General features: G+C 41.8%; 1 protein-coding gene across 2 annotated transcripts; it reads left to right on the forward strand.

The window, feature by feature from the left end:
* The first annotated feature begins 3,096 nt into the window (after positions 1 to 3,096).
* On the forward strand, positions 3,097 to 14,356 carry fam83c (family with sequence similarity 83 member C). Of its 2 annotated transcripts, XM_036531729.1 has the most exons (6): positions 3,097 to 3,265; positions 4,151 to 4,284; positions 6,196 to 6,787; positions 7,628 to 7,795; positions 9,483 to 9,607; positions 12,162 to 14,356. In XM_036531729.1, exons 3-6 carry the CDS (start codon positions 6,275 to 6,277, stop codon positions 13,135 to 13,137), a joined length of 1,782 nt encoding a protein of 593 aa, XP_036387622.1. In that variant the 5' UTR covers positions 3,097 to 3,265; positions 4,151 to 4,284; positions 6,196 to 6,274; the 3' UTR covers positions 13,138 to 14,356. The 2 variants fall into 2 exon arrangements, with proteins under 2 accessions (XP_036387622.1, XP_036387621.1); XM_036531728.1 differs by lacking the exons at positions 3,097 to 3,265; positions 4,151 to 4,284 and having other exon boundaries at positions 4,291 to 6,787.
* Positions 14,357 to 27,436: the final 13,080 nt, after the last annotated feature.

Consider the following 27,436-nt stretch of genomic DNA (forward strand, 5'->3'; position numbering starts at 1 on the left):
CTGCCATGGGCTTGAGGGTGTGTTGTGGAGCTGTAGGTCTGGAAGGTCTAGGAACCTCACTTTGCAGCACAGCTAACCAGCGGAAGGTTTAGCTCGCTGCTGTTTTGCCGGCCGGGGACTGTAATGGGTCGGCCGGCCAGCCCTTGCTCAGAGTAACGCTGAAAAAAACTGCGGGTTACCATTTGTTGACGCAATGTCAGCTTCTCCCATGCGCAAAACTGCTCGCCTCAGAACGTAATTAAACACGACGTGTTTAACAAGATAATATAGGCTGAACCGCATTACGCAGATTTGAATCAATGTTTCAGTGTCAGGGAGACGGCTTGACAGTGTATATCATATGGACAGCCCAGCAAAGGCCTGTTACAGAGAGTAGATGGGAAAATGTACGTAAGCTGGTCTTGTGGTGACGAGAGCCTTCTCAAATGCTCTGTTTTAATCTGTGTTTGGAGTTCCATCAGAGACGGACATTTCAAGAGCCAGATACATTAGCACTCTCAACCTGTTCTGAAGTAAAACACAAGCTACATTTGACAGACAGTGAAAACCGATAGGTAGGCGTTTGTGTTGTTTAGTTAATGGTTTGTTTGAAAGTGCTTGACACTACAAGTGAGATGTAGCAAAGTTTCTCTACCTTTTTTTCCATCTTCCCAAAGTGCAGTATAGGCCCTGATTTGTATTAGTTTTGCATCAAAATGAACTTGAGGTACTCTGACTTGCAACAAATGCCAGCCAGATATTACAACATCTGTCATAAAATGCGGAAAAATATTCTGACATTTTGTAGGTCATTTTGAGTGTGTTTAACACAGGGGGTCATTGTGTGGGAAGTCAGCTAGTACAGCACAAAGGTCTGTGTTTGATTCCCAAAGCTGATAAATGTTAAAAACCAGACCTATCATTGCACTCAAACAATATGGCAATATTTAAAGGTGTCATATTACACAGTGGTGGTGGTTGTGGTGGTATTTTATCTGATTAACAAAACCCGTGTGGCTAACTGTAGCATTAACTCAGCTTACTGAAACATCAAATATCATTGTAAGCTTCATAGTATTATTGAATTAGGTGTTATTGATCCCAAATTGATGTTTTGATATAGTTTCACGACTTTGACAGAATGTACAGTATGTTATCAGGGGTTAATGTATTTTTACAATAAAACCAATAAAACATATTCTGGGGATACTGTGAAAGTGCCATTAATCTTTCTACTGTGTGTACTATAGAACAGCATTTCTCAAACCTCTCCTGGAGGATCCCTTGTCCTGCATGTTTTAGATCTCTCTAATATCAAACTGATCATTTGAATCAGCTGTGTTGGAGCAGGGAGAGATCTAAAACATGCAGGACAAGGGGTCCTCCAGGAGAGGTTTGGGAAACGCAGCTATAGAAGACCTAATTACCCATCTAACCACGGTGGACGTAAATACAAGTGTCAACATTTTCATGTTGTGTTTGATATAACCAGTGATCTAAAAAGGTATTTTTTGAAGTAACTTGGGACTGCAGTTTGAAGGGCAGTACTACTGAGCAGACCCAACCCTGTCCCTTCCTGACGCACCAGATAGTGTGATAACATGTGGCTGAGCAGGATCCTGTTTACACACCCATTTAGATTTTATATTTGCTCACTTGTAACAGCAATTCCCCGGGGTAAGAGCATGTGCTTCGGTCTTGAAAATGGGTCATGAATTTATGACATTGTAGCAAACAATCTGATGAAGCTTATGCTCTCAGATTTGAACTTGCACAGTACTGCTTGACTCATTATCTGTATATATATATATATATATTTTTTTTTTTGTAATTGGGTTCAGCTGTGAGAGACCAGTCTACTCCACAAAAATTAAGGCTAAATGAGGAGAGAGGCTTATCAGCCACTAGAATTTACGAATAAATTAGATAAATATAGAAGGAAATGGATGAATTACATCTTGATCCAGTGGGTTTTTCTACACATTTAAACCGGGAATAGGCGCTTTCAGCTCTTTCAGTTCAGCAATGTTCGCTGGGTTTCAACCCATCTCAGCTTACAAATACAAAGACTTTAAATGTCAATTTAAAGGTCAGTGTTTGAAATAAATACTCATTTGCCATCACTTTCAATAAGGTTTAAAAGTTGTTAGCATTGGTACACAGGCCTAAACCCACATCATACCTATGTGACATTCACTCTTACTTTACTCATGTTCAGGAACAAAGGAACACAGAATCCAAATTAAAACAAAGTCTAAACAATTTACATTATTGATTACAAGGTTTCAGGGATTTCAGGGCTTTGACTTTGAGCATTAAATTGTATATCCTGAAAATGCCTGCTGAGGTGGAAACCTCAGTTTCAGTTGTCAGTTGTGATGTCACTTACATTAGCGCAGTCTTCCTAAGGGTTCCAACTTACATTTAGAGGATTATTTCAAGTTCTGTTTTTAATAACTCTCAACATTATTCAGAAGTAACACCGACAGAGTTGTTCCTTACTGTATAGCAGTGCGATTTAAGTAAAGTATGGATGTTAATGTTTTCGTACTGTAGCGACACCTTAAATGTTAAGCTTCAGTCATGAAATTGGGTTTGGATGAATCATCAGGACTTTTCCACTTGAAATGTAATTTCACATTTCTTTCTCACTTCCTGGAATATTTTTGGTGTCATTACATGAAAGGAGTCGTGACACAAGTTTATTTTTCTCGGAAAGCATTTCGTTCTCCAGCAGGATTGAGGACTGAGATGAAGAAAGCTATAATAGAGAGAGCGGATCCAGTCCAGCTTGCCCCAGTTACCCTGCAGACATTGTCCTTTTAATGCAGTACTAAATGACACAATACAACAAATTACTGCTTTAGGTCTAGGAAAACAATATATAACCGTTAGAAATGGAAAAACCTGTTCAGTGTAATTATAGCAACATGTTTCATAAAAAAAGGAGGGAGAAGAAAGAAAGGAAGCGTTTTTTACAATACACAGGAAGAAATGACAGTTAAATCCCATATCCTGTGTTTGTGTGTTTTTTTTTTTCTCAAGTGAAACTTGGGGGAGATTCCATTTGAAAAGAAACATCTGTCTGGTCATTTGTGTTCATAATATTAAGCCTTTGCTGATGGACAGGATTTTTGGGAAGGCCTGGATAACACTGTTTTGCTAGTCACACTTGCCAGGACTAGTTGGAGGTGGTCACATGCTCCACCATGTCTGGAGCTGTAGCTGGTGTCAGCCCCTCCTGCGGGGCTTCGCCTTTCAGCCGCAGAGACAACAACATAAGATGGTATGTGAGCATTACTCCGGCACGCATTAACGCTAACCTTCACGAGCCATCAGATCAGAACATGAGCCAACTCTCCTCAGCTTTATTGCTCAAGGAGTGTCAGAGGCACTAATTAGGGAGGATCAGCGGAACTAGAGACTGTGATAACTTTGTAAACATTTGTTGTGACAATCCTGTTTTTTTTTTTTTCTTCCTCTTCTTCTTCTTCTTTGCCATCTTCATCTTTGTCTTCTTTGTTATGCGTAATACATTACAAGGGAAGTGTCTTATTTGTATCAGACACATACATAGATACATAGATAAATGTCTGTATGTACTTCAGGCAAAGATGTGGTGTTGACAGAGCAATAATCTGCTCATTGAAAAAGTGTATAGGAAGCCTGGGTATCGACAAAGCAACATATGCTCCAGTGCATCAGAGGGTGCCATATTGTGGCTAGATATACAGCAAGTTGATAAAGGGTACATTCTATCAACTTACCTGTGTTTAACTGATTAATGTCTACCCAGAATGTGTCTACAAGTAAATAATTACTTTAAATTAAGGTACAAAGCAAGGTAAACCAAGGTAAAGCCTTGGCTTGTACAAGAGGCTGCTTTCCCTGTAATGTAAACAGCTTTTACATAATAGCTTGAGAGAGAGAATAGAATGAGGCAGGTCTGAAAAGACACTATAACTGAAGGTGTAATAGTCTGCAGCCTTAATAACCAACAAATGCATAATTACCTCCTGGCTCATTTGTCTACAGCAGGTTTGACTACTTTATCATGTGTTTTGTTGCACACTACAATATTGTCAAATGCTCCCTGTTGTATGTCTCTTTTCCTGAAATGCAGGGTATTGTTATTATTGTTATTAAATTCTTCTTTCTTTTCTGGACATAGACACTGTCCTGTCAAACCTGATTTGGCGGTTTGAAAAGAAGATCTAGGAAGCGATACACCCAGTCAAGGTTCACCAAGAGTAACAATTAGCCCTTGGTGTCAAGAGGTTCCTAAGAGGGCCAGGACAAGAGAGAGTAAGGTCTTCCATCCACAACATCTAAGGAATAAGCCCTACATACCTTGTTTTCATGCTATTAAAATACATAACTATGACTAAGCTGAAGCCAGAACAATTGAAGAAATGACTATTGATGGAATGATTGGGTACTTACAGGATATATTTCTGTGTGTGTGTGTGTGTGTGTGTGTACAACTGTGTCTGGGCAAGTTGTTTACTGTTTGGAGATGTGGAACATTTGTGACAAGGGGCTCAAGTCTGTTTTCAGCAACCCCCTATACTGTCTGCAGCTGGGTTTGATCTTTCACATGGTACCCAACTTTTTCCAAACTTGCAGAGCTCTCACACCCTGCAGAAATTATTGCCCCCTGACGACTACATTTATCCAAGTTACGTAAGTGTTAAAAATGTGAGTTAAAAAAAAAAAATAGGCCACAGAGGCCCCTGTGAACGCCTCAAGCCTCAGGTGAGGGGATGTGTGCATGTGAACTAGCGTGCTACTGAGAGGTATGCTTAGGCATGCCGTTAAAACTGGCTGTTTTTTTTTCCCCTCGTTCTGTCTGCAGGCCTCCCGACCTTTTACAGCCCGGGTATCATGTAAATGAACCCTGTGGTACTGCCGTCCATTTCCCTTTATTTGCTATTCAAATGTAGCTTGTGTTAGGGGAGACAGCAGTCGGCTGTTATTCGGCTATTTTAGGGGCTGTGGATTAGTTTAATGTGAATGCTCTTAATCTCGTGGCTCTGTGATCGATATGATTGTTTTATGCATTTTATCTAGACAATAAATGTTACTGATTAGAAGACATGGGCCAAACTTTAACAAGATGTCTTAAGCATAGACAGTTCAGCCTTTATGAGTTCCTAAGAAGACTTGTTAATAGCACCATATTTTTGAAGGAGGGTTTTTCTGTGTCAGGGCACCTGAAGGGTCATTTCCATACAAGACATCTGTGTAACGCATGACCATTCTTCAAATTTTATTAGATAAATAACTATTTAATGTTCAAATACTTACATTGTCATCAAAGGGGACGTACCAGGCAATGCTTACTTTGGCAACAGTAAGTCAGAATTTATGTTCCGGTTCTTGTGAACTGGAATATTCTCCTAGGAGATGTAATGATCACTTGTCGCGGTGGGCATACGTTGATTTAGCAGGGTGTTCATTTGCCAATTTTCAGATAAATATTGGTTGTCAGAGCCAAAACCCTGAGGCAATAACTATAAGGAAATAACCCGCTTACCGTCTGAGTCACAGCTGGTGTGTGGATTCCGGTCACTTGATGCGGCGTCAAAGGGTCGTTGCGTAGGCTACAGGTGCGCTACGATGATTCCCTAGAACAGCGAAAGACTTAAAGAAACGTCAGTGGTGTGAAATCGTTCGCAAAATATTGGCATAGTTTTATCGCGCTTCTCACAAAAATATCGTTAGCCGGCTCAGAATGTTTCTGTTCTTCGTAGCATGTTCTACATTTTATATAGGTAGGAGATGTACTTATTTAGCGTTGTCGATAAGGAGTACAAAAGCAGTAATGCTAATCCCCCTTTGTTACCTAATAACTTGAGCCGATTCGAAGGGGGAGGGGTAGAGTTGTGTACACCACACTGTTTATTTGAATAAACGCTTGAATGTAAAAAACCCTCCCATCCTTCTCCAAGGTGAGACGTGGTAGGGAGTTCTCCTTTGCATGTGACGTTAAGGGTGGAGTTAACGCACGTTTGCCACCACGGCAGGTAATGTAGCTGGATACAGGTGAGAGACAGGCGTTTCATTCTCAGCAGGCAAACCGACAATACGAAAAGCCCCCCCGGGAGAGCATTCATCACAATGGCAGGGAACAACAGCGACTAACAAGATCCCCGTGTCTCAATAAAATTTCCCTGCGTTTCTTTTAAAACATTGACCGTTATTGCTTTTCCACAGTACATTTACAGAGAAATAAGATCACCCGAAGACACTTGGTAATTGCTCCATCTGGTAAGTGTTCTGCTCTACCGGGACGATGATTAGCTCCGAGTCGTTGCGGCCGACAACAAACTGTGGGCGTAAGGCCCTCGGTAAACTAGCCACCCGGCTGGAGGAGGTGAAGAATCCATGGCGACAGGTCTCGACCCTGGAATTAAGCCACAATGAGGCTGCTAGACTCGCCACGGATGCTTTACTGGAGTCGGGGGAGAAAGAATACAGACGAGTGCTGTTGGAGGAAAGAGAGTTAAACTTCCTTTCGCCGCTTGAAATTAAGTACATTACTGACAACGCCAGCAAGAACAGTGCGTCCGACAGTAACTGCGCAAATGGCTCGGAGAGAGACTTTGGGGAGGGGGACGCGGTGTCGGAGCTTACGTCTGGGACATACTTCCCTATGATGTCGGACGAAGAGCCACCTGTTTTGGAACTGGGCTGGCCTGAACTCCCCAACCGCTACGGCCCCTCGGAAACACAGATCTATTTCCAGAGGGACAAGTCTAACAATGTCAAAGACATCATTCGTTCGCTTATAAATAAAGCGAAAAAGGTAGGTCATGCATTTATTGTTGTATACATCGTGAGGCCTTTATACGATACGTTGTGTAAGCACAGGGTTGCTGAGTTTACAGGAAAAAGCAATTTAAGTTTATCGGCTTGGACAACCTGTGGAGTTGTCATGTTCTGGATCAGAGTTCCAATGGATAACGTTGGTGTGTGCACACGCAAAGCCAGTATCCCCCACAAATTATAAGAATATGCTAAAACATTCAGTTTAATTGTCTGCAGTACAATGTCATTATTATTCCCACTTCAATTAGTACCTTAATGTACATCTGTGTCTCATATTGCACAATGCATTTTGCTTTTACGTCATACATTATGTATGTTTCAATGTGATAACTGTTGGATTGTCAATGTAGGCAGTGTTTTGCATATATGGAAATGCAGACCTATTTTTATTTTTTACATGTCAAGTTGTGGGCTTTGCTAGACATATTAGTCAATTAAACTGATTATTTTGTTAAGTGCAGATTATAATTAGAATACTGTAACTTGAACGCTCTAAAAAAAGACATACTATTTTGTTTTGCTTAATTTGGGCATTGTAAACCAACTGTGAAGTTTGTGAGGTGATAGACTTTGACATTGATTGGGTTTGCATGCCTGAAGGGAAAATTATTTAATGACATTGAAGTACTTTTTTGATGGGTGGTAAATGCCAAACTAACATGCTCTCACTTGTTCAGCCCAGTGATTCGGAATACAACCTACAGGGAAAGCTGTTAAGTCAGTCAGTCAGTAAAAGTGTTTAAAAATGAGAATAAATGTTCTCAGGTGCATGTAATGACTGTTTTTGATTGTTATTGCCATGGTTTTTTCTATGCAGGTCATAGCATTGGTGATGGACCTTTTCACAGATGTAGATTTGCTCTGTGACTTGATGGAAGCCTCTAACAAGCGCAAGGTCCCTGTGTATATTCTCCTGGACAGCAAGAACCTGCACTACTTCAAGGATATGTGTACAGCTCTGGACATCAATAATTCTCATCTGAGTGTAAGAGAGAAAGGAAATGTCCTTTCCACAGGCCGATCTACCTCAGAATCTCATTGGCCATTCCTGTCACGCAGCATTGGTTTTTACCTTGAATATCTCTACAGCATTTCCATTTAATTTAGGTGCAGACCTTTGCAAAAATACATGTTAATTTACTACACCGTATAGCCATTTAGGTATAATCAGATCAGTCATGATGTAGCAACATGTTTCCTTTAAAAATCTTCCTCTATGGAGATGAAACCAAACAGTTGATTGTTCAGATCAATCTGGCACTTACCAATTGCCACTTTTATGTTACAGTGCTTCCACAATGGAAACCCTGCCATAAACTAGAGATCATTGTGAATTTCATCCTACTTTCAGACAGGCATGTATCATAAGCAGTGGGTTGTGTTACAGATCACAGGATTTGTTTAGCTTTTTTGTTTTTACAAAAAGCTAAATAAATATTGGCATAAGTCAAATATTTGTAAGGCGTTTAAACAGCGTAAATATTTGTATGTTTAAATATTTAATAAATAGGAAGCACATTGTTTTACAACGGGAAATGGCTAATATGCAAATCATGGTCTTCAGACAGGTGTTAACTCACAGGGTGAGTAAGACATGTGCATATGCTCAAAGGATAAAATGAATACACCTTCGGCTTCTCCTCCTCGCAGGTTCACTGAGTAAAAACAGCAAACTAACATCAGGAAGACGGCACATAAAGCTAAACCCCCCAATTCAAAAATCAGCTTTGGTACCTTTTTCTCTGCACCACGTTTGCTGGCTCTTGTACTACTCCTTGCTCGAAATCTACATTTTTATCAGTGTGATTAACACACAGTTGTTGTGAAAAGGGGCTGCCTGTATTTGAACTGCGATTCCAGTTTACAGCAAGACCAATATAAAGAAAAGCTACAGGGTTATCGTAGTTAAACACTATTCATGTGTGGGAGAGAAGAAACCCTGCCTAAATAACCAACGTTATATTGATATTTCCAGTACTGCCTTAAAGTCAATAATTCCAGATCCTTCTGTATATTTCACCAAATAACATTTAGGTCAGAATTTACGCACAGAGCCTGGATTTTCACTGGATATTCAGTGCTGTGGGTTGATCATTTGACAGTTTTATTTCTGCCAGAATACGGATATTAAATTATATATCTAACCATGCACATTTCAAGAAGTGTTTTACAATTAAACAAAATTTTGTTTGTTGCTAAACTGAAATGTGGGTAATGGAGCCACGTCAGTTACATATAGTTACATTTATCAAGCCTGAATGCTTCTCTTTTGAAAGCTGGCATTTGAGAAATAGTACAAAAAGACATAACTGAGGTGTTTATTATTTGATCATATGTGAGATCATATGTGAGATCATGTTTGTTTGTTTGCAAATGAATGGAATTTTTTTAACAAATCACAAACAAATTCATTATTTTTTCTCAGAAACATTCATTTGAACACATTAGGGAGTTAGAATTTGCTATGTAAATATCTATCATTCAATGGCATGTTCTCACAAAAAACCATAGAAGTTGAAGATTTTTGAAGGAGTACAATGGATCTAACAACTTTCAACTTTGTAAAGAGTGCAGCTTAGAATGGAAAGCTTGATATATCAGTCTGAATAAACATGGAAAGAATATAACTGTCAACTGTATTGCATTTTAAAGAGATTCCTCTTGCCTTACAGAACATGCGGATTCGGAGCATGTGTGGAGAAACATACTGCACCAAATCAGGCAAAAAGTTTACCGGCCAGGTACAGGAGAAGTTCATGATTATCGACTGTGAAGAAGTTATTGCTGGATCATATAGGTGAGCTCCTTACCCTCAAAGAGCCTGCTTGTGCTTTTCCAGTTGTCCATGAATTATTCCTTAATAAGCACTTGGGGGCAAATCCATGCCTGGCTCATTAGAGACCATTACCTCTAAATGCATTTCTGCACAAGTGTCAATAATTGACTGTTATGACTCAGATGGAAGTCAAACACATGACCTCTAGTGAGGACAAACACTTAAATCAACAGACCGTTGAACTGCTATAAATTATGCCTGTATTCTTTGCCATAACCCTCTGTGCTCTTTCTGGTCCTTTGGAAAACATGGACAATGGTATTGAGTAGTTGCAAGGGCATGGGACCCTGTGTATGGCTTTGATGGGTTTATATTCTCTGTGGGATACTGCCATGCTTCAGTAATGTGAAGCAGAACTACTGCTGTGATTTTGTTGTACGCTATCATTTATCTCCACTGTCAAAGTTTTATAAATGGGTGAAAGAAAATGTAAAGTCTCGGGCACAGTAAGTAGCCCTGGACAGTCTTCAACAAATGGATGAAAAGCAAACAGATGTGAGACCATACAGATTATATCTCAAGAGAGTGTATTTGTTCAGTTTTGCTGAATAAGCACTCCCTCTCACGTGTGTCATGTCATGCTTCTCCGATGTCATCCACCCTCATTCAGTGTTACTTCTCAGAAACACGCAGAACAATCCATGTGGTCACCTGCCTTTTCTTGATAGTAAATTCTCAGTCTGTGTAAAATGACATCAGGATAAATTTGGGCATGAGGACTTCAGTGGCTTTCACTGTTCCTTTTTGAGATGCCAAAGGTATGCTAATGTCTCTGTTAATGTTGTTGCAGTTGTTGATAACCAATGAACAATACTGTACACAGCTGCATCCTTGTTCCAAGGTATTAGTTTATAGGAGATTGGAGGTGTCAGCTGTTTGTTCAGGTAATGGTGTTTTGTTTTAGGGTAGGGAACAGGGCACACAGGTAGCTATGGTTTAACTTGTGGGTGAGTGTGCAAACACGGTTCGCTCTGGGTGAGGTCTGAGTGCAGATTTCCCATCCGCACACAATTGACAAAGTCTTGCTGTTTTTTTTCTTTCTTTCTTTTTCTTTTTGGGTTCACTTGTTATCTTTATTACATTGTTCAGACACAATGACGGGAAAAACAGACAGTTGCAAAGACTGCTGGGAATTTGCAGCATGTCTTTAAGTGAATTACAAAGGTCACCGTGGTGTCCTACACCATCGACTAGGGACTGTGTACATTAATCATTATGCACTGCTGAACCTTGCTGTACTAGGTGCTGAATATCTGAAGGTGAACTTTTCAATAGTTTTTTTTTCCTAATCTTTTTGAATCTTATTACTGTGTTGTCTGCAGACATTTTATGTTGAAATTCATACACTATTGGCTTACCATAAGATTAAAAAAACGAATTTCAGATTTGTGGTTACACCAGCATTATCAAAGTTTTTTTGGCAGAGTATTGTATGCTCCTCAGCATTTCTACCATGTGGTTCATAAATAGTATCACAGTCTGTTTAAGATCATTTTATTTAATTGCTGAAATCCCAGTCTTACTATGGATATATGTGAAGAGTGTTTTAGGCATATAAGTCTAGCGGGGTAGATACTCAGTGTAGTATTTCTAATCAGTTTTGGAGTTAATGAAATGAATGTCAACAATATGAACACAATAGCAGTAACATATAAACCTGCTTCAGTTAACCTGTTAATACTTAATCTTATAATCGAAAGTACTACAAAACAAAGCAACATGTCTCACTAAAATTAATGAGAAATGACATTCAGTAGGTTTAGTAGAAGTGTCAAATTTAATTGCAAAGAATCAAGCTTATAACTTCCTTCAAATGAAACGGTTGCAGTGGGGGTAGTTCATTGAATCCACAAAAATGGTGTATAGTGGGTAATGAATGTCTCATGATCATTCACAATATGGCAGTATGGCAAGTGTTGATTCTTATCAAATGGAAGACTTAAATGCAAAGATGCTAAAGATTGTTATTAGCAATGCTGACAGTACAAGATTATATAGTAGAGTAGTGTATGTTTATTTCTCTTAGACAGTAAAGGGTGATTACCTTATTAGTTCAGTTGATTTATTGTTCAGGGATGGTGTACAATTACAAACATTCATGACAGGTCGTGTGACGCATTATACCCAAACTAGCCTCAGACTACTTTTCACTGGTATTTCCAGATATTTGTGCGCTGTAAATGTTACCAGCTTCTGAGGAGGATAAACCGGATCATTATTCAAATAATATTCATAGTTGGTCGTGTTTGTTTTTCTTAAGTCACTATAGGATGTGTTTACATGTAGACAGTAAGCTATTATCTGTTCAAGGCTCAATCGATGCAAGTTGTCAAGCACTCGTTCATTGCAAGTTGTCAAACACTGATCACGACACTAGGCCTAAACATACATCAGTGAATCTCCATCTGCACGTCTGTTCGTGATAAAATTAATGAGCTGGTTGAATGTATATTATGAAGACTGAAGATGCAGCTTTTGTGTGTAACTTTCTTCTTTCATGTGGCATTTCCTGCAGTTTCACCTGGCTGTCAGCACAGGTCCACAGCAACATGGTGCTGCACTTCTCCGGACGGATCGCGGAGAGCTTCGACCGGGAGTTCCGCTGCCTCTACGCGGACTCCCAGATCATCGACTACTTCCACAACCCCGACGAGGAAGGCCTCCCGTATTACCCGATGTACCCGTCCATGTTGGTCCCCAACATGGGCAAGGACTTCCTGCAGGACAGGCCCAGAGAGAGGCTGTGCTCAGAGCACTCCAGCAGCCAGTCTAGCAGCAGCCTCTCCAGCGTTAAGAAAGCTCCTGGCATGCCCGCCCCTGTCTACCAGGTCAACCATGACAAAAAGGAGCCCAACAACCCTTTCCCGGGACCGGACAGAAGAGGGGGCCAAAGCCAGACCACTCTCACCCAGAGCAGCCAGAGGTTAAGAGGTTCCTCTAACGGCACTGGCCAGAGCCCAACTTCAGAGCACCCCCTTCCTGGAGCCAGTCAAACCCCAGGGATAGAATGGTCCAAAGGCGAGACTCCAGACTATCTCCGCTCCAATTTGGCAGGCACCACCTCCAAGATCCAGGCCCTCGGTCTGTATGACCACAAGCAGAACTTGTTTCACAATGCGCCCAAGACCCCTCCGGGGGACAACAAAATGACCAACAAGCAAAGGAGCCCCTCCAACCCCATCCTCAACAAGATCTCTGACTTCTTCTCACCCACCACCAAGGAGAGGGAAGCCTACAACTTCAGGAGGTCTCCGCCCCAGAGCACGGCTTTCGGGGGTCCAGACCTCACCCAGGCGGAGCCCGAGAGCAGGCAGCCGCTGCCCCCACCCCCTCCTTTGTCCCCAGAGGGGGGGCGGACGGACCAGTGGATGAACCGCCACGACGCCAAGAGGATGACTTTGGGGCACAGCAAGCTGGACCTGGTCAACCACTACAACAAAATGAAGTCCAAGCACATCTACAGCAGGTTTGAGTTGAAGAACAACAACTGAACATCTGGCAGGAGGGCTGCTCCTTCCGCTCAGCCTTTGGGGAAAAACGATGCTTTGGTTTCTTTGCGACGCTCACAGGGGAGAACACAGTAGTGTTCAGGTGGCTCCTTGTGCCTTTTTGCCCTCCAGGCTGTCTGCAGTGGGTGGTGTTCTTGCGTGTGAGCTTGGACACATTGGACCACTATGTTGGGAATGAGATTTTTGGACAAAAATGTGTCGCATGTTCATTTCTGAGGAAAACATGTTTATGCTTACAAGTCACATTTGCTAATGCTAACAAATGCTAATATACGATAGCATTTGCTGTTGGCTGGTTATTATTTATGTAAAAAGTAGCTTGGCAGCGGGTGCGGAAGTGCTTAAACTGAAATGGTAATGTCATGTTCTCAGCCTCTTCAGGGGTCACTCTTCCTTATTACTTGAGCTCAAATAGTTTTGGGAGTTGGTATCCCAAGATGTGGAGTCTTCCTTGCTTATACATATTTACAAACGGCAAGACTGTGATAGGTGTGTTTATACAGCATTGCTGTATTTTAAAGTTCTACCATGAGAAATATCCTGACTTTAAGTATGTTTACTATCCCGTTTGATCTCACCCTGCTGTATAGCTTTGTAAATATTGATCATATCTTTTAAATTCCACCTCATTATATATCATATGTAATATGATATTAGATCGTAATTATATATAATTTATCTGGATCAATGGGTGGAGTCATGGACAATGATGTCATTCACTCCGCCTGTCCCCTCTGAAGATTTTGGCTTTTGTTCTTATTGAATTTGTCTTTCACTAAATTTTCTCCCATATTGATGGAGGATTACAGTATATGACTAGACTAGGGTGTTTACAGATTTTCATTATTTAGCCTTGTGTAATGGATTGACATCTGTTATACTATACTGTGACATAAATATCCAGAACTGAGAGAGATTTTCAGAGCTTACTGTCTTCGTTATTCATCTGTACACTGAAAGTGCAGCAGTTTCTTACAGTTCTTAAATGCACTTTTTAAAAAAAAAAATGTATTGCTAAGCATTGAAATGCAGTGATACGCAACAGTTCCAGACCTAAGCAATGCCCTAGTCTTGCGCAGCTGTCTGGGTTTCAGTGAATGCATTGAAAAGTGGTGGGAAATTTGGACTATATGCATTCGTATTTGTTTAATGCTCCCTTTTGATTTTGGTTGGAATTTTCCTTTCCAGCGTTTGCCATCAAAAAGCACCCTACTTAATTGTATTACTATTGGAATTTCTTTTGCACAATGTGAATTTTTGATAAAGCATTGTTTTTAATAGAAAATAGCAATTTTTATATGTTTGTTTATAGCAAATATATAGGGATCTTTTTGTCTTTTTTATGCTTTAACATTTAAACTATTTATCAATTAAACAATGTTAGTTGTTGCAGGGGCTAGGATGAAATTATTTGATTACAGTGTTACTAAAATAAGCAGGAACACAATAAAGAAAGATTGTTGAACTTGGATGGTAATCAGGTATTCATTTTTTTGCATGCGATGTGCCACCATACCAAAGACGATGCACGTATATTGATGTAAGTGCTATAAGGTTGAGTGATAGTTAAAAGTGGGAGGTGTGCACATATTTTGTATTCTTCCACTGGGCGTGTGACTCTACCTGTCAGATCGACATTTATGCACGTAATCCACAGGTACAGCCCTGCGGTTCCCGCTCTGGGGAGAACAAAACCAGGAAATGTGCGTTTTCATATACTTATGTGCTCCTACCAGAAAACTAAAAGTGAATCAAAAGCTCCATTTAGATCTATATTCATTACTTTCTTAGTAGACACTCTTTTCTAGGGCAACTTAGTTAACTGTACATTTAGCATAGACAGAAGAGTGGTGTAGTGTTAAGGAGCAGGGCTCGTAACCAAAAGGTTGCTGGTTCAGTTCTCTGCTTGGCCACTGTTGTTGTAAGCTTGGGAAAGGTACTTAGCCTACAACTGCCTCAGTCAATATTCAGCTGCACAAATGGATAACATGTTAAACTGTAACCTGTGTGAGTCACTCTGGATAAGAGCATCTGTTAAATGACAATAATGTACTAATGTAATGTAATACACGTTATAATTCAAATATGTTAAATGTTTATAGTAAGGTCAAGTATTGGTCCTTTTGTTCTGAGAATGGTAATACCGTGTCCTCTAATATGCAAAAGACCATGCTTAGGAATCCTGTATTGAAGAAATACAGTTGATAAAGAGGTTATTTTTCGACAGGGTGTTAATGCTTCACTGGAAGGAATAGTGCATCTGTATTTTCAAGCTGCCTCCCCCGTTTGCGATAATATATTACACAGGGTTAAAAAAATGCATTTAAATGGAATTAGACCATCTCAGCATTGAAACTTGGTACATTCAAGGCAATGACAAAGCCTTCCCAGGCTACCACATGGTCCCAATTTCTGCTTTGTGCCACGTAAGTCTGCACAGATCATATTTCGAGTTCTGGAGTGAGTTACTGCAGAAACATGAGAAATGGAAACTAATGTACTTGATACACTGGTGCAGGGGTCATATTGGGAGGCCTCATGTGCAAAACTGTACAGATCTGTATAGTACATGGATCAGCTGACATAGTTTGAACCATAGTTGGGATGAGCCATCCAGACTTTGTAAAGATCAGTGAATCTGCTGAATTTTTCAAAACATTGCGCCCAGACATATGACCGCACCAGCTTAATAGCTTTATAAGTAAATAAGTAAGTAGTAGCACAGAATTAAAAGCATTGAAGTAACTGGCTAACATAGTTTTACAGCTACCTGGAGCCAGAGATGTGACCAATGGCAAAAAAGGTAACATCTAGATCCATGAAGGCTTGGTAGCCAGGGACTTTTAGTAGCCACATTGATGTGAGCATGAATTTTTGACCTTTGTAGCTATGCAGCATGCCACATATTACGAGTCACTTAGTTTGCTAAACCAAAAAGCTAAGCAGACACTGGGCAATCCAGTGACCTCAGGGGGTGTCTGCATTAGAATCATGGGCTTTACATTGGACTCATGTAAATTCCCTCATCCTAAATGCTTCTAGCAACTTTGGCAACCGTCACTCTTCAGGGACCTGGGTGAAGTCACATTTATAGCTGGCACTGCACTGCACTGCTTACCCCCCGGTGGATGCACGCTGGCAACCTCCACCATGTATGACGTACGGATTCTGGCAAGAGACATCTGGCACGGTAGACTGAACAAGCTCTTACCAGCTCACCCAAGGGGTTGCAAGTTTCCGCAAATAACAGGCTGTGTACATCAATGAAGCCCCTGTTACACTCCTAAGAGAGTGCATCCTCCAATTTCAGACATGCTTTCAGATCAAGTAACATGCCTTTGCTTGTAGGTTCTTACTAAATAACCCATATGCATGATTTTAGCATCAATATATGCAACCGTCTGAACTGTGCAGAAATGTTTTAGTGATGAATCTGCCAGTTGTGGATTTTTTTTGATCAGCCTGGATCTGAAACGCTTGCCCCGTTTTCCTTTGACGTTTGTGGGACAGAGTGAGTAACACAATCTGGAGTGATAGGGTTTCAGAGGAGCCTGCTATCCTCATGAATCCTCAATGGCAGCTGCATGTAGACTGACGTACCAGAGAGGAGCTCATCTCAGATAGGCCGTTTCACGTCTTCACGAGAGTTTGAAATGCTGTCATATGCAGTTAATGAGAAGGCACTCTCAGTCAAGATTTGTATTGCTTGGTCTTAGAGCAACAAACCATTCAGAGCTTGGTCTCAGGAGCAGCAAACCATTAAATGAATTACAAAGCGTAATTTCACAATTTATATTGATAGGGATGGTGGTGAACTAAGAAACTGTGCATTTCAGCTTTGAGCGTTTATTTGCCAGGTTTTAATTCCAGGTTTTAATTTGATTCCATCTTTCATACATATGCTGATAAAGATGTCATTACTGAAAATTCATCAATTACAACACACCTGTTGTGTCAGACACTGACACGAAAGGTGAGTTTCAGTCAAGCAGGCGGTGTTTTCACGGTCTGTGTTTCTTCAGAGGAGACTTTGATTGTGACTAGCACATTGGGACGTGAGGCGTGTTGAGCAACCGCTTTGAAAATGTTGTTGCGCTTGTTTAGGACAGCTGCCTGTCTTGTTTATGACACAGTTTCAGTTTTTTTTGGTAATCCTTTTGTTTATGCCCTGGCACCTCCTCCCTCTCGGATTGTTAATATTCAAATTGTCAACTGGTGTCACTTGCAATCTGTTGCCATCAGCAGCCTTTTGTAGTCTCCATAATACAAGCATCAAATGAATTAATATCAATATTAATCAATATTATATAATATTATATAATTAATATAATCTATGGAATTGAGAAAGACTTCTCTAGTGTAGAGTTGCATTTGAGTGGATTTCACAAATTTTATTTTGAATTATTATTTACACAGATGGAACACTTTTTCCCATTTTAAAAAGTTGTGGTCAGCAGTAGGAATGAATTCCAAATAACTGAATGTACATTGAGCAACAGTAATTGTTTTGGAAGACAGGAGATATGAATCATGTTGGTATTTCTGGTGCTGTAACTGATCCGTGAAGAAATCAGTGGCTTTCCATATTAAACCACAACCTGAAAGAGTGAATCATGCCCCGCACAGCAGATACTGACTTTAAAGAGTCTCCAGTTTGGGCTATTTTGGTTGTAGCCTCAGTTTCAGTGGGAATATGACATAGCTTTGTCAGGCTTTGGGGATTTTTCTAACTTTTTTTTTCTGTTTGACACGAGCAGTAAAGACAGACGCATAAATTATCACCATTCAGATGTCAAATGGTTTACTGTGAAAGGTTGTATCCTGCAAAACCTGTTTGTAGGATCATGTGTTTGCTGTCCCATTCAGTTCCAGTTTCATTGTGTCACAGTCCCCAGTACTGGGTGCATCATAAGGACCTGACCATTCACCATTGGCTCCTTCGAATGATAAACAAACAGCATGATGTCATCTCACTAAGGATTTTAAAATTGTTTCCTGTTTCAGCACAGGAAGTCAGTTGTCTTTGAGCTTCTCGCAATTCCTGCAGTTCAGTTCATACTTCTGTTTAGAAATACTGTATCTGTGAGGTTTTTTTTTTTTTTTTCAGATGCAACTGACAGGAACAGGTCTGTAATCACCTGAAGGATGTCGTGGCACCCACAGACCTTCAGAGATCATGCCTGTTGCCAAGGTTTGTTGTTAAATGGGTTTATTCATAAAGCTCTCCTCTAAAACTTTGACATGTTTGACTTTGTGTGCATCACAAAGTACTCTTCAGACAAAACCCTTTTGTTCCTCATGTCCAAGCGTATAATATAATATAATATATCTTTGTGTGTAATACAATATATCTTCAACTGAGTCATCTCCTCAAGTAAACTTTAAGGGATTGCATTTTAGGTAAAACACACATGTGCAAAGAGAGTCTGCAAATAGAACTTCCCTGTCAAATTTTGACTGATGCATGTTCCATGTGACTTTGGTTTTGGCACTTTTGCTTTTCATTTTCCTGCTTATCACACAGCATAATTTACTGTATGAACCTTCTTTCAGAGTAACCCAGGACGTTTTATCACAATGCCAAATGATACTGTAAGGAATGTGGCAATTAGAGAATGGCATCTGGTTTCTTGACTACTCTTCCTCATTCAAAGAATTGAAAGCAACAGTAGCAATACCATGAACTATGTGGCTCGATTACCGCAAAGTCTTCTTTACTGACAAGAAGGCATTCCACCAACTTCACACGAACTTAACAGGACACACTAGGCTGGCTAGGAATTGTCATCTTGGTAGCAGTGACACCAAGTGGTTAGGAATGTTACTGCAACATTACAGCACTATCATGGATTCTTGCTGCATGGAATTCTGGCTCACTGAGGCGGAGTAAATGAGATACATTTACCTGAGAGAGATGCATGTGACCTGTCAGAATTCTAAGAAGTGTCTGTACCCTGATTTAAGATGACATGATCTTAATGACGGAGGTCCAAGGTGGTGCAGGGGGAAGCACTATCCCCCTTCTGTAAGATGACCCTCTGTGTAAAGAGTTCACATCTTCTGCATGTGCACACAGGTTTCCTTCCACCCGTCCTGGATGGGTAAAGTGGATCATATCAGAATTTTCCTGTGACGTACTGGTGCTTTGTGGCCTACAGCTAATGCCCTGTGCCTGCTTAGGTTATCTTCAGCTCTCCATTACCCTCTACAGGACAAAGTGGTTATTGAAAATGGATGTACAGTATTGCTGCACTTTGTATTCCTTGCATTTTTTGCTTGCATTTAGGCATCCTTTTTTCTCTATACATGCATACAGCATGTGCTTTTTGAAAGTCCCGCAATGTTTCCCTAATAATAAACTAGACTAAGCCTCAATGCAACCTTTGCTACTGGAACTACACATGCAGTAATAGGAAGGTCATATAGATCACCAATTCATATAGAATTGGTGTCCCCCCCCCCCCCCCCACCCGGGAGGACACCAATTCATTGCAGGGTTAATTCCATGACCCATCCCAACTTTGTATAGAGAGGGTAGGGTAATTCAACTGACAATGAAGCACACCTCTATCTTGGTTCACCAAGTACATCGTGACTGGACCAGCATTTCACTGTGATGCTGGCACCAAAGAGCTGTTTTTTCTGCTCCTCAGAGAGGAACAGCCAGGCCGTGTCGTTTTGTTCCTCCAAACTGTTGTCATGTTATTTCTCTGCTGCCCCGGCGCCAGACAGAACAGCAGTGGCCACCTATCAGTAGTGACTAATAGAATATAAAAAGGCGGCCGTGCAACACTATGTTGTACCCTCACATAACTCTCTGAAAATTGATGCCCTGTGTCCAAGCGATAGACAACAGCAAGCTGTCGGTCTGCTCCAGACATTCTGTCTGTGTACTCTGAAAGTTACTTTTTAGTGTACTCTTGCACTGATATAAGACAAGTCGTGAAACTTAAAAACCTTAACAGTTCCTCACAGATATTACCTTGCAAATCCTTTTTGTTTATTTTTTCGGTCGCAGGTTTTTCTGTCCACCCAAGCACGGACAGACCGTGTGAAATAACATTGCATATGCATGCCAGTGACGTTCACTTTCATCCACGTCATAAACTTGATGGGATCGATACAGTCGTGTCCTGAGAGTGATGAGGAGCAGGAGAGAGGAATGCCACGGCAAAATGTTAGCGCCGGGCGCTGAGGGAGGCTGCTAGCTCACCGCCACCCATCTCTTCAGGTCAGGGGAGGATCTGTTTGGAGCGGGCCTCGGCGTTCTTTTTATGCATACTGACATTTTTCTTCCTCCTCCTCCTCCGGGCCAGTGACCTTTTGTCATATGAAAGACAACAGGAATGGGAAATTGCCTTTTCCGTTTTGATTAGCGATGTGAAATTACTGCAAATCAGCCTGTTGTTTCAGACGAACGGGATGACTCACATGCTTTGATGAGCCTGATGCTTACTGAAGCAGATAGCAGCACCCCCCCCTCCCCCCTTACTGTTCCTCCTCTCCCACTCATGGACTCCTCTGAGTCCCCCCCCCCCCCACTTCTCCACACCACAACCCCTGGCATATTCACCGCAGACTCAAAAACAATAGCTATGGAAAACAATACCTCTTCTGTCTTGTATTTTGTCCATCCTCATTCTTAAAATGATCAAATCACTGATTAAATCCATTGTTGCACTTCAGATTACCGCTTCTCCCACAATGACACTTTTCAGATTGGGGGGGAAATGTACATGCATGTGCCAGTGCTGTTCGCCTGCCTGCCTGGTACTGGACTGTAGCTTTGAAGCTTGGATGTAGAGATAGGCAAGCAAACTTATCGGGTCATCAGATCATCGTCAGATCATCAGTTTGAAACTTGGCAGCTGCTTTCACCGGCAGCAGGATGTGATGCCCTGCCAACCCCAAGAGAGGTAAGGGGAGCATAGCGCTAACACACCCATCTGAAACTGCTATTTAACCTCCGCTGAACCTCACCCCCTTCTTTGATTGAAGCAGCATTTGATATTTCACAGTCACACTGCGTCTCGCTCGGGGATGACATATTACAAGTAATACCTAATAGGCCAACATTTTGTGCTAAGTGGAGTTTTCCAGCTCTTTCCATGTTTGGCCACGCCAGTCAGGCATTAGGCAAAGCCAAGTGTTCACTCTTAATAGAAGCAGGAGATTAACAATGTGAAACTTCAGTCATGTTTGTTGTTTTTATGTTATTAATTAATTATTTTTTTAGCCTTTCGATTTCTCTGAGGAAGCATCTCGCGGAGCTTTGGCCACTACGAAGCTGAGACCTCTTCAGTTGAGTCACTTTTAAAGGCCAACGATGACGTCCGCTGAACATCCGTGACATTCGGACTTGTCTCTAACTTGATATTTCAAACATGTTTAACCAGTTGTTTGCAGATCTTCTGGGAAAAATAAATAATGCATGTTCGCCCCAGACGCTTGGTTCAGCTGGTGACACGTCGAGCTAATTGGGAAGCAAAGGTTTTGACTTTTTCCTGTCTCCTCTGCTGTCGTGCATGTGGGTGCATGCAGTTTAGGCGTTTTGCAGATCCGGGAAAGAGGAAAATGATGGATCTCTCCGCCAGGATGAATAATCTCTTCTGCTCCCTTGCTCCTTGGGCTATTTCACCTTCCACTGCACCATCCCCACTTTTTTTTTTTTTACTCCCCCTCCTCATTCTCCTTCATGCACAGGTGGGTCCAACATGCCCCGTCCATATGGCCGGGTTGTCAGGGCCCACTCAGCCATGTTCACCTCCAAACATGGAAGATGGATGACTGCCTCCGTCGCACTTTGTCACTGGGAGGCTCGGTGTGTAATGATACATTGCATAACAAAATAATTGCGGCCTGAAAAGCAAACGGCAAAGTCTGTTCAAACGGCGCCCGGGAAAAGTGGGACATGACCTAGAAGCGAATAGATAGATTTGGATGGAAAATCAGGCTGTGGGAAGATGTACGTGGAGGCGAGAGAGACAGAAGGAAGGGGGGGGGGGGTACGGGGGGGGCAGGCCGCTTCTCTCCTCAGATGCTGTTTACTAACACAGATTGGGTGTCTGCTGTGTGGGCACTCTGAGTGGTGGCATATCTGAGTCTGGGCCAAACGATACAGTATGTGCAGAACAGTGTGTTTCCAGAAAAGACGGGCATTCGGAGAGGCCGGAACACACAGCGGGTGTCTGTTCTCTGTGTCCGTCAAGGTGTGTGGAAGGAGGGATAGGACGTGACGTGTGGCAGGACATGGAGGCCTCAGTTGATGTTGGTGGTGAAGATGCTTGCCCTTGCCAAAAGTGTTGGCGCTGCAAACAGTCAGGTTACTCTATTCAGCTGCAGTGTTCAGAATGATGAAATATCTTCATTTTTCTACAACGTCTTTGTTGTATCGGTGTACAGATCGGTGATTGTGACTGGTGAGGAGGCTGTCTTCAGGCATGTATTTTCTCTTCTTTTTAAGAAATAAAACTTTTCCTAACCTCTGCTTTTACTGAACTGAATCACCTGAATTCGTCTTGGAGAGTGCGCAGTTCAGAAAACTCAGGGGCCAGGGGGTCTTGTCACTCATCACTGCTTTATAACGCTCTACAGTGCTCTTAATTAAAACCCAGCTTTGTCCTCCTTGTCAGACTGGGTCCCCCCATGAACAGGGGAGTGACATAAAAGGACTGAATAGCCTTGTTTTGAATGGCAGGTGTACTGAACTCCCTCTTTTTATTGCAGTCCCTCTCCTCACAGTACACATGGTATTTGAAAAATTTGTACAGCGTGCCCTCATGTCTGCTTCCCTGAACCAGGCACCCAAAAGTTACGTTTCAGTTTGTCAAAAAAACGTTCCGTTCATCATCAGGTTGTTGTTGCAAATAGTCCAACTCTCGCTCGCCTTGTTGTCCTCTCTGATCAAAAGCTTTCAAGAGGCTCCGCTCCAAGATACATAACAAGCAAACCCATCCAAGTGTCTCCTAATTGGTTCTCACCAAAACCGAACCCCCGAGCTGATAAATGCAAATTGCGTGCCCCAAGCGGCAAGAGGGAACGAGGAGAGAGCACCTCTCAAAAACCCGGGAAGTAAAAGAGAGACGTGCCATTGATAGCGGTTTGTGTAATTTTTTGGGTTTTGCGGCTGTCTTGCTCCAGAATGCCTGTACCCCCTCGGACTGAGAGGCGAGGAGGGGGAGTCGGGGTCGGGTGGGTGGCGGGTGGGTGTGGGGCGGGGGCTGGGGGATGGTGGTTGGAGCATGGGGTCCATGCCCCCTTTGCTGCTGCCGCAGCTCCAGATGGAGGGGCTGTGATTTCGTCTCCTCCCCCCTGCTGCTCTCCTTGGAAGAGCCGGGCAACGCCCCACCGTTCCCCGCAGCGTGAAGTGGAACTATCTGCCTCCCGGGGAGAGAGCAGCGCTGCAGATTGTGACCCAGATAGGAAAGCCTGTCGGGCTGAGCACCCAGGCTGTGTCTGTGCCTCAGGCTCCGGCCTGTCGCCTCACGCTGTCACATACACACACACACACACACACACACACCGGGCCCGCTCTTCTCCTCACACGAAAAACTCGCGGAGCAACTCGTGGGCCCGCAAGGCGTGACAGCATTCAACTTACACGTGGCAAGCCGTTTCTTTAATGCCAAGGGATAGCAACCCTGTGTTCAGGCTTGGGAGAAAATACAAAGGGGTGCACACAAAGTCACAAATGTTGTGTAAACATCGGGATATGAGGACACAACCTGAGGTGCATCTGGGGGTACAACGCACCCCTAAGCACCCCCATAACACCGGGCCTGCCTGTGTTTGTCAGCGACTTCCTGTAATGAATCGCTCGAGTCCAACGCCTTGCCTTTCAGACGTCCGAAACCGGACGGCGGCTGAAATGTCAGTGTGGCGGTACAGTCCTGCGCACTCCCGTGGTTACTGGGACAAAGGGCCTGGGGAAGCTGCAGCCATCTGCACGCAGACAGGAGGACGGTGGGGTCCCTGTATCTGTGAGCGCTCCCGCTGAACTCCCAGCTGCCCTCTTCCTGTAAAGCCCAAGTCTGCACACTGATGGAGGCTGGGGAGAGAGGAGGCGTCTGAGCACAAGAGTGTGTGTGTGTATTTGATGTGTTTCTGTGTGTGTGTGCGCATGTCTGTGTGTATCCATGTGTGTGTGTGTGTGTGTGTGTGTGTGCTAGTTACAGAGTAATTGCCAGAGAGACAGCAAGAGGAAAGAACCTTGTAGAGTTTCAGGGTATGCTCTGTCTCTTACAGCTCTCCATTTTTAGTGCTCTCCACGGGTAATTTGAGACGTGCAAGCATGCAAAGATGATACCGTTCAAAAGAAAAGATGAAGCTGTTCGGTTCGTCTCACTTACCTGGGTGCATGTTTCAGAGAAACGGCGCAGTTTTCCTGAAGATCTGGAGAAGTTCAGCCTCAACAGCAAAGTTATTTTTCTGTAAAAAAGCCAATTTCTGTTGTCAGAATTGAATGGCATTTCCAAATTCATTAAATTCTCATTTGCACTTTATTTATTGTCTTGCAAGCCATTGTAATTGGGTAAGGTTCAAGGATGAACAAATGTTAAGTTTCAGTACCAGTGAACTGACACTAATGCATCTGTAATGTCTATGGATTTGGCTCCAATGTCTAATGGCTTTGCATAAACAAACCAATACCATTTTAAGTGTTAATTATGTGCATGTTTTATTTGTACATTAACTTGTCAGTTTGTGGTAGTATATGTATGTGGGAATGTGTCATTTAAGGATCCTTATTTCCCACTAACAAACTTACCAGTAGCAGATATTTTCCATCATCTCCATTTTAGATTGTATAATTGTCATTGTGTGCTCATTTTTAATCCATTATAATCCTTTCTACAAGGTCATCAGGTATATGAGCTTGTTAGCGATCATAGATATTAACAATTATTCATAAACACTGACAGCAAACTATAAAATTGCCTATTGAAAAAATGGAAAACATGCTACTACCTTTCTGTAGTGTGAATTACATCAGGTTTTCCTTTCTAACTGATGTGTATAAACAATTATGTGTAGATGAATATCAATAATTAACATACAGTAAAAAGGGACAGTTGCTTACTGGAAACCAAATGCAATCTGCCATCTTTATGTACACCCACACAGAGTTGGAGTTAGGGCTTAGCAGAGCAGGTGTAGAGGGAAAAAAGGCAATTTAAAACGTAACACAACTCTAGCTTTATGCTGACCTATGAATGAATTAATTAATTTCTCATTTTATTCTTAAGTCGCTCTGAATAAGAGTGTTTACTAAATGGCAATAATCTAATGTAATGTGTATTTAACAACAAAAACTGTAAAACAAATTAATGTTAATAGCAGGTACTGGAAAAATAGTATGAATCACATGAATAAATGTTAAAAATGCTTTGTTCGTGGTTGATTAACAGGATGTTAATATAAGGTGTTACCCTTTGATACTTCATCACTATCATCTACTTGCAAAAGGCAGCCAGCTGTAATGGAAGTATGATGTACCTGTTTCGCAAGGTCAATTAGCTGGAGCTCTTCACACCTTTCCTGGCACAGGAGAAGTGCATGAATCTCTATCTCTGCACTCGATAAATGGCAATGAATATTTTTATGGTGTAACCACTGGCAACCAAGTCTATGTGTAACACCTGGGATCTGACGTAATTCATTAATAAAATTTTCATTCAATAGGATAAATGCACTTGCTGGTCATTTTGAGTGAAATTATGATTGATCTCTAACCAATGCTTGCCGTTGCCACCTATTCCATTTATGTCATAGAAGTGTGACACCGTCTGTCAAAACTGCAGCAAAAGGAGATTTGTATGGTGCTGTCAGACCCTTTTTTGCTCAGTTACTTTGCCTTCATTTGTTTTGCCCAAGATGGAGTGTTTGCTTTAATTATTCATACCTATGTTGGCAGTGGGAGAGAGGTGCTGACCTTTTCCAAAAGGTTTTGCTCGCAGATCTAAAATGGTTCCCACTGTTCGAGCTGAGATCTTTTCCCTTTTGGCTTTCAGTTAATGTGTACTGGATTAATAACGGTCAGGAGAGGACAGAAACAGGGTTCCTTCATGCATTTATGTTTAATGACTGCTGTTGCCCAGGCTCTGTTTCCATCCATTAATTCCCCATCTTTTAGAGAAGCTGGCAGCGGCAATGCCTGTCATAATGGCTTCCCTGCTCTCTCCCTGGGGGCCTGCAGTAACTGCTTTCTGCTGGGTATTAGGACTTATCATACACTGAGCACACCAATATAAGTCATCACTCAGCATTTGGTGAATAATATCACTCTTTGTCCATAGGAGGTCACCTTGGTGCATATGGTCCACTTTTGCGCTCGCGCGCACACACACACACACACACACGGATGCACACATATATATATATATATATACACACAGACACAGACACAGACACACAATGTTTGTCCAGTATTGTTTTTCTTCTTTCTCCAGTAAAGTATCACTCTGATTAGGAGCTCTCAGTGCTGGGATGGTGTGATGAAGATGAACATTATGTCCCAGGAGCTCTCAATGAACTTCACTGGGAGTTATGTCTAAACCTTTTTATATATTTATATTTATGTTAGTAGAGTAAGTAGAATGGCCATTATGGAAGAGAATTACAATCCCCAAATCAAGGTGGAATTTGTTTCTTTTAAGTCTGTTGTGTTCAATACCCATCTATATACTATGGAAGGCATAAAAGAATCTGTTTGGTATGTTTGCAGATAATGGGAAAAGATTTGGACTACACACATTAAAGTTTACAACATCATATCAGAATGTGTGTACAACACAGAGGACCTTAATTTTTTGAATTTGGAATTATTTTTGGTGAATTAAATTGCAAACATGTATACCTGTGAGGATCCACTGTGTATCACCCTAAACAGTGTCTAACAATGTTTTCAGATTTTCCAAGCTTCAGGTACAGGTTGTTGCATTGCAGTGACAGATGAAACCGCTTGTCTTATACTGAAAATTTACATGCCCTGTCTACACAATCTTGTTTTATCTGCTGATATTTTTTCTTTACAGCTCAGAACAAAACCTTGTTAATGTGACAAACATTTCATGCAGGTTGAGTTTGTATATCTGGAGTTTTGTGTTCACCTTGAGCTTCTGTGTGTATTATTCTTTCTTCCCTCTAGCTAGTGTAAAATTCAGCAGCAGGCATCCTAGCTAAAACTAAGCAATATAAACACAACAGTTCTAGCATCACTCCACTGGCTGCCTATAAAATGCCATATTGGATTAAACAGGCCTGGCCCATCATATCTGGCAGG

This window comes from Megalops cyprinoides, chromosome 6, assembly GCF_013368585.1.
Source record: "Megalops cyprinoides isolate fMegCyp1 chromosome 6, fMegCyp1.pri, whole genome shotgun sequence".
Lineage (NCBI taxonomy): Eukaryota > Metazoa > Chordata > Actinopteri > Elopiformes > Megalopidae > Megalops > Megalops cyprinoides.